Consider the following 20,800-nt stretch of genomic DNA (forward strand, 5'->3'; position numbering starts at 1 on the left):
TTATGACACGTGGGATCTAGCTCCCTGACCGGGGATTGAACCCGGGCCCCCCTGCATTGGGAGCATGAAGTCTTAGCCACTGGACCACCAGGAAAGTCCCCCCAGACCTTTGCTTTTTCAGAAATGTTTCTAAGTTGGGTTTCCAAAGTCACCGTTTTATCCCTGTAAAAAAAAAAAAGCAAAGCATAATATACGTGAAGAAACGGAGAATCAAAAGATTATTTGATGATATACAGCTCCCAGATCACATTCTTAAAAGTAGGGCTCCCTGTGGGAAAAGTATGTGGGAGAAGTTCTGCTGACCCGGTTCAGATCTCTGCATGTAAACCCACTCTTGCCCAAGTTAGAGCTCAGCTGAAACGGGGGGGATCCTAGGTGACCTCAGTCCATAGATCCCAGGGAGGTCTGTGTGTCATCTCCCTTTATGTTGAGAGATTACTAGTGATGTTATTTCCCTGGGAACCATGTCTGAAATTTCACTATCAGCTGCCACAGCCAACCCGGCTGAGAGTGGGGGGAAATACTATTATGCTAGGTGTTAGGACACTGTAATTAAGAATTTGAGTTTTTATTCCAGTAGTCTTAGATTCAAATCCTGACTCTCCCACTCACCAGCTGTGTGACCTTGGCCAACTAACATGACGTCTCTGAGCCTCAGTTTGCTAATCTATGAAATGGAGATAATAACTGCATTTCCCTTATAGGCGTGTGTGAACACTGCTGTAAAGGACTTAGCTTTATGTAGATCAGTGCCATGTATAAAACAGCACTGAATCTACAAGAGCCATTAGCTTTACGGTTTTTCTTTTTTTCTAACTTGTCTTTTCTAGTCCTCTCTTACATGCTTGTCAAATCAAATGTCTCTGCCACAAAAGCGGTCCTATAGAAGAACTGTACTTTCCTAATTAACCCCAGAAGTGGAAATGACTCAGCGAGGCAGAGCCCAGCTGCTCTAAGACAGCCTTGTTTCACCCCTAATGACAGGTAGCCCGGGGGAGGGAGAGCCACAGGGTCCTCAAGCATGACGTGTGACTGACTTGATGGCAAGTTGCGGAGGGGATTCAAGCAACAAGTAGGGACCTGGGGTCAGCAGCCCTTCACAACTCTTTCTCCCCTGTCCTCAGTTTTCCGAGTCCCTCCTAAGGAAGTATTTTCCTACCACCCTTATTAGAGCACCCTGCCTGGTTCTGAGTATCTCCAGATATGTATCAATTGGTGAAAGCCCCACCGTGTCCTCTGAATTGGGGTAGGCTGGCCGGTCCTTCCCGGCGGACACACAGCCCTGATGTGTCCTAGGGAGGTGCCAGTGTCTCCCCGATGCTTGAGAAGATGTTCTGGGTGTCAGGTGCAGCTTTCTCCCTACTCTGCACTCAACATGAAGCATCTGACTATTGTCTGACTGGAACTGACAGCCCCAAACTGCCTCAGTGACTCGGGGCCTTTGATTACAGTGACAGTTGAGAAGAGAAGGAGGCTGGCAGTCTCGCTGCCGGCTGAGCTGAAGGAGAGACAGAAGGGATTCTATCAGTGTCTTCACAGCTGTAATAAAGAAATTAGGGAACATGTACAAGCGAGATGTCAGGATGATTCCATATATCCAGACATCTCAGGCCCTGAAGCTTTGATGAATCAGACAGTGAAACTGAATTTTCTTTTTAACTGTGTGATGTTTGGGAGGGTCTCAGTTTAAAATAAAGGAAAACGACCAGCCACTGTGTGGATGCACAAGATTTCCTTAGAAATAACCCAAAAATATTAAAAAATAAAAAAATAACCATAAAGTAATGGCTATTTTAGATTCAGTGCTGTTTTATACATATGGAACTTCACCCTAGTTGTAAAGAGGCAAGAAATCTAAAATTTAAATGCTCTCCCTTGACGCTGCCCAGTGATGCAGGAGGAGCTGTCTGTTGGATTTGCCTAACAGCCATATTTGAATTGCAGTGTTTATTAGATAAAGCTTTCTGGAGGCCTTACTAATCAAAATAATTTAAACACAGCATGATTTGCTGCCTGTCTTTCAGCAAGACCTCTTTTGGGGCTTCTGTAGTTACAGTGTTACATCCAGAAATGAGAGCTCTTGGCTCAAAGCTCTACACATCTGGTGAGAATGGTCTCCTCTGGAAAAATGCTGTATTTAATCATCTTGTTGGTGGTATGATTGAGATGGGGGGAGGGGTTTGGAAACTGAAGGAGGTAGAGTAGGGGGGGTGTAATGGGCAAAGGTTTCCTTGACCATTAGGAGCCACAGGCAAAGTGGTAGAGATGGTCAAAATCCTCCCTCTTATTTGTCAGTTCAGATGGAAATCACCATGGAAAAGATTAAAGGCAACAGGAATTGTTTATTTCTTTGAGCCGGAAAAAGAGCTGGAAACAATGGTACAAAATTGATACCTCATTATTCTGCAGCATGCTTTGGGTGCCAGCCATGCCTGTGGCATCCTAATAAGCACAGAATCACAGGCCCCATCCCTGCCCAGAGAGATGAACGCATCTGTTCCAAGTACTGAAATCCATCTACCACTAATTTATTAACTGCAAGCCTTCAGTATAAAACAGGATGTTCCTTATAAAAATATCAAATCACTGTGTTGTACACTTGAAACTAATATAATATCGTCAGTTAATTATACTTCAATAAACAATTTTTTAAAAAGATGTTCCTCTGCAGGCATGGGATGCCCCCTGCTCAGCTTTCCCACCTACTGCACTGCCCCAGGGAGTGTTTCCCACATTCCCACAGTCCCATGGAGCCCAGGGATGAAGTGCTGGTAACTTCTGGCCAAAGCAGTTAACATCTTCCTTGTCTTCCTCCGCAGTTCTTACTCGATCTTAAATACGCCATCTTCCAATGCGCTCTCATTTGGGGATGGCATCCTGGAGAGGCGACAGTATGAGGACCAGGGCCTGGGGGACACGGCGCCCCTGACCATCATCTGCCAGCCCACCCAGGTAAAGCTGACTGTCAGGGCCACCTCCTCAGCTCTGCTCAGGATTCACTGAGCACCTTTTTAGTAAGGATGAGGCCTTGCCTTTGCTGCCGCCAAAGGGTTACATATCTCTCAAGGCACGAGAGCCTAAAAGATACATAACAGTTTAAGGCTGGGAAGAGTCAGATGGGTGGTGCTGACAATGACTGCCAGCCTCTGGGCCTCGGCTGCTAAGGAAGGCTGCTCTGCAGGGAGGATGATACGTTATCTGTAAAGTAGTAACACAGGCGAGCCTTGAACAACGAGGGGTTGGGAATGCCGACCCTCCCTGCTCCACACAGCGGAAAATCCACTTGCAGCTTACAGCTGGCCTTCCGCCTACCCAGTTTGGTTCCTACATATCCACGGGTCTGCATCCTCAGATCCAGCACAATGCAGATTTTATTGTAGTACTTACTTTGGGGAAAAAATCTGTGTATTAGTTGGACCTGCATGGTTCAAACCCAAGTTGTTCAAGGGTCAACTGTATCTAATCTATTTTACAGGCCATTGTGAAGATTAAAGGAAATAAGGATACGGGTCTTAGCACGGTTCCTGGCACATAGTGAATGCTCAGTGTATGTCCGATATATGCCAGAAAGGTTACAGAATGGAGGAATTTGTAAAGTGTAGGTACTGTATTGGCAAATGTGAAGCCAACGGGAGCTGGCAGCACTGAGGAAGCTGGGAACAGCTGACTCCATCAGAAAGAAGGAACATAGAAACATCTGTAAGGATCCACGCAGTAGTTATAGAAACCAGAGCCATTTGGACAAGTCTTTGACTAGACTTGCCGATTTCATCACCCAGAGGTAGCAACTGCCCTCCCCCAGCCACTTCTGGGAAACACCGTCTTGCGTGCAGCCAGACAACAGAGCCTAACATGTGATTAGAATGGGCAAAGCGGGACCTCCTGGCCGGAGTAGACTTCGGACCACCACACATGGAGATGAGGCAGATGTATTTGTGGTAATAAAAGTCCTCACTCCCTGAAGAAGTTGATGAAGCATCTCGTTAGGGGAAGAAGCTTGTTCCGCTAGATGGCTGTCTCTCCATACTGGCTAGTTTTGCCTCTTGAGCCGTAACTCAGGTGGTCTTCGTGTTTCGGTATTGGCCAGATACTAATCCTACCCACAGCAGCAGCAGTAACAATAAAACCATTTTCATAGCCCTTCTTATTTTGCAAAGCACTTGTGATGCATCTCATCTGAGCCTCAAAATAACTTGCGAGGTCAGTTGATGAGGCTTACCAGCCCCGTCTTATAGATAGGCCAGCCTAAATCCGAGGCAGTTAAGGGGCTTATCCCAATCAAACATTAGCAAAACTTGTTCTAGAGCCCAGCTCACCTGGCACCCCGCTCTGAGACAGGTCTACTTTCTCGTGTGCTTCCCCACTTATAGCCTTTCTTTCTCTGCAGCCTCTGAGGATCGGCAGCCAGCCTGGCCCTCAAAAGAGATGCCTCTTCGTGTGTCGGCACGGTGAGAGGATGGATGTTGTTTTTGGGAAGTACTGGCTATCCCAGTGCTTCGACGCCAAAGGTCAGTAATTGGTGGGCCTGTTCAGCACTGGCATACCTATCACGGCCTCTAGGGGGCAGAGTCAAGCTACTTTTATCTAGATGGAGTCACTTATGGTTACTTGTGCTGTAGAAAATGCCTGTCATCTGTTACATGGTTAAGTCCTTCCTGATTGTCTGGAGTGTTAGGGGAGAGAGAAGTGTTCTTGCCCCCCATTCTATAAACTGGGACACCATGGACCAAAAAAAGCAGATGTCTTGCCCCACAGCCACATGGCAAAGTCAGAGGCAGAGACAGGTGTCTTGATTCCATGACCAGACCTCCCTCTAGTAAGTCACCTTAGATCATTTTGGTTCCATTTTCATTTGGGTGGCATGTTTAAGATAGGGAGGCTTGCACGTCAGAGAATCCTACCTGCTTTAGAGGGTCTGATTGTTACTTTCACTTAAAAACTATCTCTTGTCACTTTCGTCAGCAGAATGGAAGCGTGGATTCCAAGACACGCTATAAGGGAGGAGGTCAGCTTCAATATTTTCTAGAGAGCTCAGTTCAGTCTCTGTGACCAAAAAGGAATGGAAGTGGAGGGGCTGGCAGGACCAGCAATGGAAGCCCTAAGGAAATAAACTCATGTCGCTTTGGCCTGACGTTTCTTTCCAGGTCGCTACATACGCACTAACCTGAACATGCCTCATAGCTTACCTCAGCGGAGTGGTGGTTTCCGAGATTACGAGAAAGATGCTCCAATCACCGTGTTCGGATGTATGCAAGCAAGACTCGTGGGTAAGTGTCCTGGAGTGATCACACAGCCTTTCCTGGCTACTTCTTCCAAAGACTGGCTCCAGTGGGTATGCCAGAATGCTGCCTAGGGCTTTCCTACAAGTACTATATTTCCTCAGTTCTAAAGGGATTTATTATGTAACCATTAGGTTCAGGGCACTGGGTTGGTTTGCCAAAGTGAACAAGGTGTGAGCCCTATCAAGGGGCAGGTGGTCCAGTGACGGGGCAAGGTCAGGCTTGGTGTGGCAGACAGGTCAGCTTCTAGCGCAGGGATGAGGAGAAGGCAACCCAGGAGTGGCTGAAAATAGAGAGGCCAACCAGTCTCCAAGATGCTCAGTTCTTTGCAGGTCTAGTCTCTACCTGCCCCACAGAGCCAGCAGCCTTGTCCCGTTCAATCATGTAACACACGTCAATTGATCACTTGCCTTGTGCAAGGCACCATGCTGGGTATTGGGGACCTAAGCGTGAGTCCCCACCCTCAGTGAAGCTTGTAAGTGGATAAATAATATATTCTTTTTATTTTATTGGTGGTACGCGGGCCTCTCACTGTTGTGGCCTCTGCCGGGCGCACAGGCCCAGCGGCCACGGCTCACGGGACCAGCCGCTCCGTGGCACGTGTGATCCTCCCGGACCGGGGCACGAACCCGTGTCCCCTGCATCGGCAGGCGGACTCGCAACCGCTGCGCCACCAGGGAAGCCCATATAGGGTATTCTTGTTACTCGAGAATAGAACTATGTACAAGGTATCACGGGAGCACAAAAGAAGACATTAGAGGAGAAGTTAGCAGGAAGGTGGGACAGCATCTCAGTGGGAAGATCAACATCAAGTCATAGACATGAGAAGCAGCATCCAGAGTACAGAGGAAACAATCCGTCTTGTTTCTAGAGCATCGACTGTGTGGAGGGTGAGAGACAAAGCCGGCGGGATGGAGACAGACAAGTTCATGGAAGACCTTGACCCCCTGTTAAGGCATTCAGACTTTACCCCTGAGAGAGAAACGGGCATCTCACTGCTTGTTAGGACCAGAGAGACAGAGAGAAAATAGACAAGAAGGGTGTGTCCCTTGGTCTTTCACAGAAACACTGGTCAGGAGAGTTGTTGCAAATGAGACTGAAACTGCTGGCCCTATGTGAGCGCCCACCTGGAAAGAGAGGTTTGCAGGGTCTGTCCGGCACCCTCCCCAACACTGAGAGTCAGGTTGAGGCTTCGTACGTCATCGGATTGATTCTTCTCCGGTTTCCTCTGCAGGTGAAGCCTTGTTAGAGAGTAACACCATCATTGACCATGTCTACTGCTCTCCGTCCCTGCGCTGTGTCCAGACTGCATACAACATCCTGAAAGGTGAGACTTGATAAAGGTCAGCTAGTCCATCCCTCCGTCTCCAGGCAACCCGATGCAAATTATCCTACTCAGGGGACACGAGCCAGTTGAAAGCTTTGCATTTGAAATGTTTAGCCATGATTCTTTGGGGAGATGACTTTGCAAAAGTCCCCAAATCATACTCTGGCAGCAGAAGTGAGATCAACAGACTATACAGATAATGTTTTTCCTGAAAGTGTAAAGCGCTCTTGGATAAATTAGAGGCTTGTAAAATATTGTTCTCTGGCAGTAATTTAGAGCTTACAGAGCGTGATCCTCTTTTGTTCTTTTTTCTCTGTTTCCTCCCACTTTGCTCTGTTTGCCTCTTTACAACAGGGAACGGTGCTCCTACGTGTCTGTAAATCTTAATCACCCTTGTTTCTTTAGTTAATTGGAATAAATTCAAAAGTACCATTGTTATAGAGATATTCAGCTTTTACCCTAAAATCTGTGGAAGCTTGTGGTACAGGAATCTCCATTCTCATTTCACTGGAAGGAAAACTAGAAGAAACAGGGTTGACTGTTTACTTATACCAAACAAACAAGCCAGAAAAAGCTGAGCCAACAAAGAAATTACACTACACCTGAGACTGCTAGTAAGCCAGAATGCATCTATGTATTCAAACGCATTATCTATCACATTTGCAAGGAAAAACTGGGCTAAATGCAATACAAAGAGTTAAACAGGGACAGTTCCCACTCTGAGGACAATTACACAATCACAAAACACAGGACTTGTGCACTGTCCTTGGTAAATATTCAACACTGGATTTTCTAGTAGAGAAAATGAACAATCTATATGATACGCAAATATAATGTAAGCTATTGTAGAATAGTGGACTAAGAATTTCTGAAGTTTCTTGGTAAGAACATCTTGGAACTTACTTTAGAAAGAGGAATTATAGTAGTCACAGAACTGTAATAAATTATGTGGATAATGACTTTTTCTTTAATCAGATACCATTTAAAGCCAGCATACATCCTGGTGATGTGGCCAGAATATTAAACTCATGTGTTTATAACACAAAAATGAAAAAACCTTGTCGAAACCTGCATGCTTTTACCTTCCTTAAGCTATATATAGCATCTGATAGGAAAGAGAATAGAAGATTTATGAGCATTTTTGTAACAACTTGGCCTCTAATTTACTTTTCCACTGAGGACATAGTAATACCTCCTTCATCTTCATTTTATTTTCCCTCTAAGGTTTACAACAAGAAAATCACTTGAAGATCCGCGTAGAGCCTGGTTTATTTGAGTGGACAAAGTGGGTCGCTGGGAACACATTACCTGCGTGGATACCGCCATCAGAGTTAGCTGCAGCCAACCTGAGTATTGATACAACCTACAGGTAACCCTCTGAAACCGCTGTTTCCTAAGGCCAACGTGGAAGTACTCTTCTCCACCAGGCCAGGCTAATTAAGGAGATGAAGGACCACATGTAGCCCACAGCCAGTTGTCCATATTGGTGGAAGTCAAGCTATGATTAAAAAAAAAAAAAAAAAAAAAATGGAGAAAGCCAGCATTCCCTTGTATTTGGCATTGGTGTGGAGTATGTCTCCCGTCACACATGCACTAGGGTTTTCTGACTTTACTACATTGATTTCAGTGAATAATAAAACCACTTCGCATGTCAGGAGCACACACCAGCTAATGATAAAGCAGTTCAGAAGCCTGTTAGGGAATAAGGGAAATGATGGTCTCTTGCCTTGGATTGTTGCTTTCGATTTTTCAAAGCATTTTTGATTATCTTCATTCATTATTGCTATAACTCCAGGATGGAGGCAGGCCACTTTCATATATGAGAGAGTTCTGTGGCCTGCCGAAAGTTATACATGTAGTGGACACATGTGACAATAATAATAACTAACCTTTGTTGATCATTTTCTGTGTGCCAAACCCTGGGTAATCTGCTTTATAGTAGTCCTTTGCTTTTTCCATTAGACTATTATTAGAAAGAAGTGTTTGTAGATGGTAACATAGTTACATGAACCATCAAAAATCCACTCAGAGCTCCTTAGTGACGTGATTTAAAAAATGCTTTTTGTGTTCTTTATAGCAATATTTATTTTAAATATTTTTAGTAAGCAGTGATATTTTTCTCTCTAAACCCTGTATTTGGTTTAAATATTTTTGTTAGTTGTTCTTATTAAGTGTTTAAAATATATCTGTTTATCTTGTCGGTGTGCAATGAAGTTTTAGGTTGAGCGTTAAAAAAAAAAATCCATCCAGACATTTGTCAAATGTCTTTGAAGAAGGACAGATACTCACAACCGTTACAGTGGGGAATTAAATGCATTTCTTAAAACAGAGTTTGGAACAAGTGACCAATATAAGCAAAACTTCCTTCCTTGGGCTATCCCTTGACCTTTCATTTCGAATACCTACCCAGACCTCAAATGAAGCAATGTGAGTTTCTGGCTAAGGTAGGAGAGAATGTCTTTTCTTCCATGCTAATTTTTGGCTCTGCAAATAAGACCTCAGATAACCCCATTAATTAATTAAGGTGTGCTACTTCTTGCCTTAAAGGAATGAGCATTCCTCAAAAATAAGATTAAATCAGTCGATCAGATCCCCTACTGAAATAATTCACATTCTGTCCTATCTACTCTATGGCCACTGTTTTTCTGTCCCTTGGGAAGCAGCAGTAAATTACTGTCCCCATGCCAACAGCCATCATTGTTCTGCCCTGGAAAGAGAACAAGCTACTGACAACATTGGTTAAATGACTTTCCTCACCTACCACCCAGCCCCACCCAGGCCAACTATGCCTTCAGATTCCCCTTTAAGTGCACCCTGCAATTCTTCCCAAGCTGGTTACAGAGGTCCCCGGAGTCATGCTACCTGAGCCCTTCGGTGCACACACAGACACACAGCCCACCAGTAGTATGAAAAGCAGGATGCATGCCAGGAACCTGGGGGTCAGGACACGGTTCATATTCCAGATTTCCTCTTCCTCTACAAAAAAAATCAAAGTGCTATTTAACCATTTTGCGTTGGGGGGTGGGGTGGTGGTGAGATGAAGCGTCTAATTGTATAAATCAGTCGTGAAATTCACCCATCAAGCATGTGAGAGGCACAGCCCCTAGAGTCAAATTCGCTCTGAAATTAATTATGTCAAGTGAGCAGGGCTTCTGAAGCAGGTAGTGGTGCCCGAATGATTGAAGAAACACGGTGATGTGCAGAGGGGCAAGAACCCATAGGCAGGGTATCATAAGTCAGGCAAGCACTGCTCAGAGATCCCTCCCTGTGCCTTGAACAGGAGGGAGGAGGGGCTGGAAGGTGGATTTAAGCTGGTGACCAATAGCCAAGCATCAGCCACGGGCAGCAAGACCCATCCTGGGGGCTGGGTGTAGAAAGCAGCCCCAGTGGAGCTAGGCCGGAAGGAGCAAGGCAGGAAAAGCAAAATACACACCAGTTGGGTGAGGCTTCAGGACCCTGACTGGGGGAGGCTGGGAAAAGGGGATGGGGGGGGCCCATGGGTCTGGAGTATTAGAGAGACAACAAATCAAACTTTGGTGTGGTGGGACTCAGGGCAGAAGCCTGCTCTATAGTCTGGACCAAAGTAGGCTGGGGAGAGGAGAGTATACACAGGAGAATACTATTCCAAGGGTACTACCTGTGTACCCAGAGCTCTGGGTTCCAGGTCTAGTTGGTTGTTGGAGGCCCACCTGAGTCCCAGAATACTACAGGGGTCCTGCAGGTGCGGCTAGAAGCAGGATGCTGCTGACAGGAGTGAGAAACCTTTGACTGTCCCATCCCCTTCAGGGCTCGTTCAAACATGGAAGCCATTCATGGTTCAACTTCAAGGCAAGAACTGACCAGGAGGAACTGGATTCTAGCATCTACCAACTCTTCACTTATAGAAATCTTGTACATTACAGTGTGGTTGCACCCTTGGCAGTGACTCCCTGAACCAAAGAGGCCTTTTGTCACAGTGTGTGTGTTGGGGGGGGAGGAGTCCTGGGAAACCAGGTGATGCAAATGGTAATGGAACTGAATGAGAAGTAGGGATGGGAAGAAAGGGTTTGCTCCGGAACAATGAACAACGAGGCACATCCCTGATGAGTGGGGATTCGTGTTTCTCCCTATCACCCGGGGTGTGGTAAGATTCAGAAGGTTGTTTTCTAGGAGAAATAGTATGCTTGCAGAGAGAATGTTATTTAGATGAAGGCAAGTTACCTTCAAGTGGAACAGCACCCTTCCTCTCCAGACAGTAAACCCAAGTGCACAGAAGGGCAGCTTTGAGGAGGGCACTGTCAGAAGCCATCCAGGGTGAAGGATAACTTTATAGGTATTAATCTCAGACACAGGTTCGAATCCGGGCTCTAAGACTTGCTAATGACGTAAGCAAAGGCAAGTCAGCTGTAGCCTTTCTAAGCCTTAGTTCTGTCATCCGTAAACTCAGAATTTGCAAAAGGGTTGCTAGGTGGGCTATGTTCAAAGAACGCAAGTAGGGCGCTTTGCGCAGAGCCTGACACATGGGAACCTCTCAGTAAACCTTCGTAGCAGCAGCAGCAGCCATGTATTCTGATGCAGGTGCCATGAGAATCCACTTGGAGAGCTCACTAGCACCTCCATGTACTAAATACCAACAATGAAAGACAAAATAAGAAAATAGAAAATGTGACATAGTTGTACTCAAAAACAAGGTAAACACCTCATAGACTAGACAACTAAATAGCAAAGGAAGGTGGAAGCAGACAGAAGTGACTGAGATTGAAGACATTCAGGGTCACCAGGATCGGAGGGCCCTGCTTTGACCATCCTCTTATATGCGTTTGTACATTGTGTCATAATTATCATTTACATCAATAGCTTACTCACCCCAACTACACACAGAGAGCTCCTCAAACATAGAAATTGGGTTTTCTTCATCTTTATGTTCCCTGGACTTCTCCAACTGCCAGGTATGCGGTCTGTGTTCAAACTAAGAAAGAAAAGGAAAGGCTGGTGAAGTGTTATTAGCTCACAAATCCAGTGGACCTAATATTTCCTTTAAAAACCTATCTAGGGGCTTCCCTGGTGGCACAGGGGTTGAGAATCCGCCTGCCGATGCAGGGGACACGGGTTCGTGCCCCGGTCCGGGAAGATCCCACATGCCGCGGAGCGGCTGGGCCCATGAGCCATGGCCGCTGAGCCTGCGCGTCTGGAGCCTGTGCTCCGCAACGGGAGAGGCCACAACAGTGAGAGGCCCGCATACCACACACACACAAAAAAAAAACTAAAAAAAAAAAAAACCCTATCCTTACAACTCCCCATTTCATTTTATGAGACCAGCATTACCCTGATACCAAAACCAGATAAGAATACTACAAGAAAAGAGAACTACAGGCCAATATTCTCAACAAAATATTAGCAAACCAAATCCAACAGCACATCAAAAGGATCATATACCATGATCAAGTGGGATTTATCCCTGGGTTGCAAGGATGGTGCAACATGCAAAAATCAATAAATGGGATACACCACATTAGTAGAAAAAAGATGATAAAAATTATATGATCATTTCAGTAGATGCAGAAAAATCATTTGACAATATACACCATCCTCTTCATGATAAAAATTGTTCAACAGTTTGGGTATAGAAGGAACATATCTAAACATAGTAAAGGCAATTTATGGCAAGCCTACAGCTAACATCATACTCAATGGTGAAAGGTTGAAAGCTTTACCTCAGGAACAAGACAAGCATGGCCACTGTCACCACTGCTATTCAACATAATTCTGGAAGTTCTAGCCAGAGCAATAAGGCAAGATAAATAAATAAAAGGCATCCACATTGGAAAAGAAGAAGTGAAACTCTCTTTGTTTGCAGATGACATGATCTTATATATAGGAAATCCTAAAGACTCAGAAAATCCTAGAACTGTCAGAACTAATCAACCAATTCAGCAAAGTTGCAGGATACAAAATCAACATACAGAAGTCAATTGTGCACAAAAATAAACTCAAAATGGATCAAAGACCTAAATGTAAGGCCGGACACTATAAAACTCAGAGAAGAACATAGGCAGAACACTCTTTGACATAAATCACAGCAAGATCTGTTTTTTTAAAAAATTTATTTAATTTATTTATTTTTGGCTGTGTTGGGTCTTCATTGCTGCGTGCAGGCTTTCTCTAGTTGCGGCGAGTGTGCGCTACTCTTGGTTACGGTGCACAGGCTTCTCATTGCGGTAGCTTCTCTTGTTGCAGAGCACAGGCTCTAGGCACACGGGCTTCAGTAGTTTCAGCATGCGGGCTCAGTAGTTGCAGCATGCAGGCCCAGTAGTTGTGTCTCACAAGCTCTAGAGCACAGGCTCAGTAGTTGTGGCACATGGGCTTAGTTGCTCCATGGCATGTGGGATCTTCCTGGACCAGGGCTCGAACCCATGTCCCCTGCATTAGCAGGCAGATTCTTAACCACTGCACCACCAGGGAAGCCCGCATGTCTCTTTTTGAATTATGGTTTTCTCAGAGTATAGGCCCAGTAGTGGGATTGCTGGGTCATGTGGTAGTTCTATTGAGAAAAGGGATCCTTGTGCACTGTTGGTGGGAATGTAAACTGGTACAACCACTATGGAAACACTATGGAGGGTCCACAGAAAATTAAAAATAGAACTACCATATGATCCAGCAATCCCACTTCTGGGGTATATCCAAAGGAAATGAAAACAAGATCTCACAGAGATATCTCCATATAATATCACTTATATGTGGAATCTAAAAAAGCCAAGCTCAGAGAAACAGACAGTAGAGTGGCATGGACACCCATGGGACCGTGGGGAGGGGGAAATAGGGAGAAACTGGTCAAAGGGGTACAAACTTACAGTTAAAAGCTGAATACATTCTGGGCATCTAATGTACAGCATTGTGATAATAGTTAACAATACTGTATTAGATTCTTGAAAGTTGCCGAGAGAGTAAAGCTTAAATGTTCTCACCACCAAAAAGAAAACGGTAATTATGTGACATAATGGAGGTGTTAGCTAAGACTATGGTGGTCATCATTTTGCAATGTATAAATGTATCAAATCAATACACTGTATACCCTTAAACTTACACCATGTTATACATCAATGAAATCCCAATAAAACTGGAAAAAGATTAAGTAAAACTTATCCTTACTGCTTATCATGTGCCAGCCTACTAGAGGCGTGGGAAATCTCTGGTGATTTAAATAGATAAAAAGATCTAACCTCTGCTTTGCTTCCTCTTATTTATGTGACCTGGGACTGACTGTCAGTAAAATTAGTCAAACTGCTATGAGTTATCCTGCAAGGGAAACCTGAACTGAATGTTTCGTTTTTCAGCTGGTCACTTTGACACCCTGCACACATGGCCTTTATTTCTGTACATTCTGCATATTGGGACCCCACTTCTACATAGTTGAAATACTCTTCCCTATGCCTCCATCCTTTCTAGGGAAATGGATAAACAGAAATATGGGAACTTTAGAAAGGTCTTGAAATAAAACTTAGAGTAATGTCAGTTGCTTTGTCTTGGGATCAAAATGTTTTCAATGCCTTTGTTCATTTTTCTATTGCAGACCTCACATTCCAGTCAGCAAATTAGTGGTTTCAGAATCCTATGACACCTATATCAGTAGAAGTTTCCAAGTAACAAAGGAAATAATAAGTGAATGTAAAAGTAAAGGTAGGTATTATTTTGGACTCCACAGTTAAATCTGTGATCATTTTTCCACCATGGTCAATCGGCTATTCAACACGGTTCAACGGGCTTTGACAAACTTGCTTAGTAGGAAAGAAAAATACTTCCAGACTCTCTTATAGATACTTTCATGTTAAATTTGTACTATTCTCTTGAGTACCTCAAACGGTAGATATTCCATGGAAATACATCAGACTTAGTTACTCTATGAAGTAACAGAATTCTGCATTTCAGCTATTAATCTTCCACTCTCTGAAGAAGGTTCCCTATTACAGTTTCCAGAAATTCTTTACCATAATACTGTTTTGCCTATAATTTGATCCAGGAGCATGGACACCTACACACAAACACACTGACACAAATAACACCTACCGTCACTACTACCACCAACCAAGAGCAGTGTGCTATAACCACTCAAGTCTGCCGCTGAATTTTATAATCATTGAACTCAAGTGTTTAATGATATGTAGGACTCTAATATTTGTAGTAAAAAGGGCAGATTACAAAAGAGTCTGCACATTCCCATCCCCCACTAAAAGTTAAAATGTTTATCTTCATAGAGCAAAGTCTGGATTTACATACACCAGACTGTTAACAGTGGGCAGCCCTGGTCAACAGTATTGTGGGTGGTTCCCACCTTTCAGTTACTGCTTGTAAGCCACTCACTTCATGACCACACCTGTGGTACCACCCATCCCCACTGCAAAGAAACTCAGCATGTTCTATCAACCAGAAAGTCTCAAGTGCTCACAGCTGTACAATGGCAACATCAAAAACTATACTATATTAGAAGTAATAGCAGAGAGCCCTGTAGACATAGGACAGTTTTGTATCTTGATTGAGGTGATGGTTCCCAAAAGCTCCACGTGTGATAGACTTTGGCTAGAGCTGGTGAAATCTGAATAGGCTATGTGGATTACAGCAGTCCTCGTTTCCTAGTTTTGATAGTGTACCTTGGGCAAGATGTTACTATCAGAGAGGCTGTGTGAAGGGTGCATGGGACCTACCTTGTGTGTGTGTGTGTGTGTATAGTATATATGCAAGATACATATTGTATATATATGTATGTATATGTATATACATATTATATAATATGTATATATAAAATATACACATGTATATTTAATATGTAAAATATGTATTTGTTACCTCCTGTGAGTCTAATTACCTTAAAATTAAAAGTAGGTTTGTTGTTGGGTTTTTTTGTTGTTTTTGTTTGTTTTTAATGACATTAGGCTGCCTTAACAACACAAAGCATTTTCAAAATATTGCTTGGCCGAATTGTCTCTTTCTTGAAAATGTTTGCCTCTCCCTGGAACACTTGGCTTCAGTACTTACAAGGTTTACATATGTCTTTATAGAAACAGTCTCTTCAGTCCTCGCTTTTTTGCCCCCAGGAAATAACATCCTGATTGTGGCCCATGCATCTTCCCTTGAAGCGTGTACCTGCCAACTTCAGGGCCTGTCACCTCAGAACTCCAAGGACTTTGTACAAATGGTCCGAAAGGTAATTCCTGCTTGCGTTTCAGGGGCCTGTGGGGCCTTGGAGTCTCAGAATGGTTCAGTGCTGGCTGATAGCGAAGTTCTTTGGAGCTGGGACGGTACATTTATTGGTTTATTCAACCAAGATGTATTGAATGGGGCTCTGTTTAAGGCACTTTATCAGGCCTTGGGTAAGAGAAAAATGTGTCTCAGCTAGTTCTAGCTTCTAAGAGCTAAAATTTAAGAAGTAGCTAAGAATCATAAGCAAATTGTCTGGATTTCCCTGTGGGGACCACAGAACAGATAAGGAGGAGGTATGTGGGCCAAAAGACAGCATCTGACAGCTCAGCTGGAAGAGAGGTCCTGGCGGATAGGCCACAGGAAGCAGTGATTCAAAATGATCAGGCTGAAGGCAAACCCAGGAACAAGGCAGCGAGACAGAAAACCCACCAGGCTGACCAACACATCTGGATTCTTCCTTCTCATGCCTGTGGAAGAGGTTTTCCTGTCGGCCACCCTCCCACGTACACTTCCCTCCAGGCTGAGTTATATGCTTCCTGTAACTGTCCCCAGAGAACCTGGTTCAAACTCGATTGCAATTCTTTTCTCATTTTTTTAAAAACTTACTTATGTGTCTGTCCTTCCCATTAGTCTGTAAGCTGCTTGAGGGCAGAGATTTCTGTCTTTGTTCATAAATGCAACTCTGGACACACACACACAAATAAGTTTTGAAATGCCATGCCTACTGAAGTTAGGGAGGGCACAGCTTCAGCTCTGAATGTTAGATACACGTGCCAAAAAATGAAAGAAAAAGCAGGGAAAAACAGATTCTTAAAACTTGAATAATCTTTCCCTTTGTCCAAGTATAATTTCAGAAATGTTTGAGCTGCGTTTTCAGCTGGACTTGCAATTAGGAATGAAATCCTAGCACCTTAGCTTTATACATGAGTTCCTTTTTTTCCTCCCGTGCTGTATAGAAACCATCCATAAATAATTGCACTAGAAGAGCTCACTCCTTAATGAATCCTTCCGAAGAATCCTCTTGTGTTGTAAATACTCTTCCTTCTAATTTATCAGTTCTATCCATTTCACTTTCAATATTTTGGAGGGGATGCCTGCCTACAAATCCCTTATTCATTCCTTTGAATTTTCCTTTGTCTAGGTAAAAGTTAAAGCACTCAACCTCTGTTTTCTATTTTCCCTTTCTTTACTGTCTTACTTCAGATCCCCTACTTGGGGTTTTGTTCCTGTGAAGAATTAGGAGAAACTGGAATCTGGCAGCTGACAGACCCACCAGTCCTCCCTCTTACCCATGGACCAACTGGGGGCTTCAACTGGAGAGAGACCCTGCTGCAAGAATAAACGCATGAGCGAACAAGAAGAAAAGACTTGAGGAAGGCTTTGGGAGAAGTGTCTCTTTGTGTACTTAGTAACAGTGGGAAAGTCTGCACCACATCCTAAGTGGACAGCTCAGAATAATTTAGCATATTTCCTTTCAGGCTTTAACGTTCTTAGGATGAGACCATGTCAAGGAGAGAAAGACTCGATTCAGGGAAAAAAATTCATTCTCCCTGGACTCTTGCCTCGCTAACAAGGCTTTCAAGAATTGTCTTCCTATACAGGGGCACCTGCTACAGCAGAGGATGTTTCCTCCCTTCCATCTGTGCTAAGGAGCCTGGGTCCTCCCAAAGAGAGCTGCCAGCCTACTCTGAGGAAGGATGCAGGAAAATCCAGCTGGAGGGACACCAAGCTGCCAGTCCGGTGATCGGATTTTCTTTTCTTTTTAACTCCCATGTTCCAGTTAAAACCAAGCTGCAGAATTCTTTTAAGGTGATTAGAAAACATGCGGTTTCCCATCAATTTCTACCCTCGGTATGACCCACACACCAGTGCTGCTGGCTCAGGCCATCTGCTGGAGGACTCTTAACCTTCACCCTGGTACTGCCACATCACATTTTCTCTAGAGAAAAGCTGACTACAGCTTTTTGCTACCGTCCTACCCCCTTACTTCTATCTATCTGTGAAATGGGGAGACAGAGCATTTTTGCTCTCCAAAGCACTTTCGGATACTCAGGAGGAAGATAAGATAAACGTGTGACGTATTCAATTGTAGGAGCAACGAACTTGCCAAATATATCAAAGGAGTTACTCGAGTCACAGCCTAACGAGCCACAGGACTTCTGAATCCCAGTGATTTGCTTGTCTTTGCCCCGAGAGTCTAGACCATGTTGACTGGTTAAGGATGTTGACATTTTCAGATGTATGTGAAATACATCCTTTGAGTCAGCAAGAAGCTCATTCTTGTGCAATATGGACTTCGTTACAGACCATACCAAGGGTCAGGTCACTGTACGCTTACAGTACATGTCAGCCATAACAGAACACCCACAAATGCATCAGTTACATCCAGAGATGTGTTATGAAGTCAGGGAACTAACTTAAACGATGACAGTCTCGACTGCACTGTTTTTGTTTGTTTGTTTTGCTATGGTAATTTAAAGAGGTAGGTAGGGCTACTTAAGGAAAGTTGGGAGAACCACATCCTGTGGTATCTCGTCACACTTGCTTCCTGAATTTAGAGGGAGTTTATTTAAAAGAAAAACAAATGACAGTCAAACCAAAACATCAGTTATCAATGTCTAGTTAACCGTGTGGCTAGCTGACTGTTGACAGCAGCAGACCGTGGTCTGGCATATGGTATAGTTCACTCTGTAGAATATATGTGCAAAATGAAATCGCAGCCATTTAAAGAGAACATTCATGTAAAACAAGTCAGTATATGTTGTAGCATTAAACAAGCTTCAAATCCCAAAGGAGAAAACATATGGGATATAAAAATAGATCTGTGCTCCTATTTGAAACTAGAATTTGATGATCCTTGAAGTGGAAGTGAAAGGATGCTGGCTATGTATGTTAATCTGCAAGAGGATTATTGTTGAGTTTTTTTTTTAAGTCACTTAGAGAAATATGTCATGAATTTTATATTTTAAGAAACAAATCTTGATTTCTTCCAGCATTGCACAAACACTGATCCAGCTTCTGGGTCTAGAAATAACTCTGTGCTGACATGATCGATTAATATAAATGTTTGCATCTTAAACTGGGGGAAATACTCATATTAAAGGTTTTAAGAGAAAAGTCACAGTATGGCCAATGGAATGTCTCTGCCAGTCATTCTTTTATCTGTAATTAGGTGAAGCCACTGTAATCAGATCTATAATGTTTATTAGATTCTCCACAAATTTTCATGGACTTTCAATGCTCAGAATAATGCTCGAACATCTCATATTCAGTTTCCTTGAAAATTGTAGCAGTGTGTTCTGGACAGGGTCTGTCCTTGTATAGAACAAAGTTCAGAACAGGTTATCCCTCTCTCCCCCTCCATGATCTTAAGCCTTTTGATGACTTGATAGGCTGGTTTAGCTGGACTACGGTCCAGTGTCCTCAGTCCAATATGGACAAAGCCTTAGGCCATCATCTGTGTGAGCAAAGGAAGGCAAAGATCTGAAATAATTTTCTGAATAATTTAGGTGGAAAACCTTGAGTCAAAGAGTTTACTCCTCTGCTTTATCCAGATTGTTGCTCAGAACGGCCTGAATGATCTGAATTCTCATGAAATTCTCTTTTCACATTTACCTAATTAAAAAACTAAACTTGGACTCCAGTTGAGAAATTCTTTGGAAATTGTGTTGAATCTATGTGTAATAAAAGGAAGAGACAACTGTATTACATGATTTCGTATCCATTTAAAAATTCTAAATTGCTATTACAACTCGAAGTTCAGGCTGGTTTTCTTTGAACTGAGGCTGATGCTTGTTAACAAATGTTTGGGGGGGCTAGGAGAAAGAAGGAAGGTAGAAGGGAGGGAGGGGGGAAGGAAGCAAGGGAGAAAGGAAGGAAATGTCAGATTGGAAGAAGCAAATGGTTTCCTGTAGAGAGGAAATTTTTTTTTTTTTAATGTTGAAAGTTATCTGAAATAAACTGAGATAAAATTAACTCAAGGATTTAATCTGGGATTGAAAGTCCAAAACAGTCTGCTGCCTGCACAAGTGCGCTACATCAACCCGCTAATGGCTCAGTATTATTCACAGATAGACTTTGGTTTCAGTGATTTTTAAATGCCACGTCTATTCCTTTGTGGACTAGAATAATTGGCACATTTTAATGCACAAGCTGGGGGTTTCCTTTTCCCAGGCTCCCTCTCCATCACTGCAATGGTAGCTAGGAGCTTATTGCTTCACCCCAGCAAGGAGTTCAGAATACAGTGTTTTCCATTACATTTAGATTCATAGAATCTGAATGGCTGATTAAATGGCCATCTGATGGCTGAAAGAGGGGGGTATTTTTCACCCTGTATTGAAAGGCTTGGGGGAGTCTCTAGTTTTTATTTTAATTATACTTTAACCAAAGAATTCTTTTAAAGTAACCTTATATTTGAAAGACAATTTTGCAAAAAATGAAAATAATAAAAAATAAAAAATATCTTCTGGAGTGATGTCAGTTTGGTAAATCATTGTTGATACTTTTTTTGCATTTTAGGCTGCTGTGGTCATTTTCCTGTCAGTGGAATTTGGAATGCCTATAGATTGTCATCCAGTTGTGCTTAGCATTACCAGAAATGTATCTTTTCCACTCGACTAGCTGTGTTCGTATTAAATCAAGTCTCTTATTTCAATTACCTAGTGTCACTGGGGACTGACTGAAGAACTGCAGAGAGGTTCCTATCTCGTTGCCTTTGTGGAAGGGCGTCCCTGGGTGGTAAGGGAGGTATTCCTCGTAACCTAGGCACTCTGCTGCTCCAGTGTCTAATTTGAAAGCAGTGATGAATTGCTCTTTTGAATTTACTCTCAGTCACGCGTGTGCTGGAATACAGATGAGCCTCCTTTAACTTTCGCAGGCACAGTCACAACTGTCCCGTCTGCACCAGCTTCTCAGATAATGAGGCGCAGGGTTATTTGCATTTAAATTGTAGTCCTGCACACGTGTGAGAACTCAGAGACGCCAGTCTGGCTGCCTCGCCATGAGAGATGAGATCGGGCGG

General features: G+C 43.4%; 1 protein-coding gene across 2 annotated transcripts in view; it reads left to right on the forward strand.

Moving 5' to 3' along the window:
- The window catches only part of UBASH3B (ubiquitin associated and SH3 domain containing B), a 143,271-nt gene extending 123,021 nt beyond the window's left edge, over positions 1 to 20,250 (forward strand). Inside the window, exons 7-14 of one of the 2 annotated variants that reach the window (XM_059068181.2) lie at positions 2,820 to 2,952; positions 4,388 to 4,508; positions 5,145 to 5,267; positions 6,514 to 6,606; positions 7,831 to 7,975; positions 14,156 to 14,262; positions 15,675 to 15,784; positions 16,984 to 20,250. In XM_059068181.2, the coding sequence (XP_058924164.1) occupies positions 2,820 to 2,952; positions 4,388 to 4,508; positions 5,145 to 5,267; positions 6,514 to 6,606; positions 7,831 to 7,975; positions 14,156 to 14,262; positions 15,675 to 15,784; positions 16,984 to 17,121 (970 nt within the window). In that variant the 3' untranslated portion in view covers positions 17,122 to 20,250. The remainder of the gene's footprint in view (positions 1 to 2,819; positions 2,953 to 4,387; positions 4,509 to 5,144; positions 5,268 to 6,513; positions 6,607 to 7,830; positions 7,976 to 14,155; positions 14,263 to 15,674; positions 15,785 to 16,983) is intronic. The other variant, XM_059068182.2, reaches the window with a different exon arrangement.
- Positions 20,251 to 20,800: the final 550 nt, after the last annotated feature.

Source organism: Kogia breviceps, chromosome 7 (assembly GCF_026419965.1).
Source record: "Kogia breviceps isolate mKogBre1 chromosome 7, mKogBre1 haplotype 1, whole genome shotgun sequence".
Taxonomy (NCBI): Eukaryota; Metazoa; Chordata; class Mammalia; order Artiodactyla; family Physeteridae; genus Kogia; species Kogia breviceps.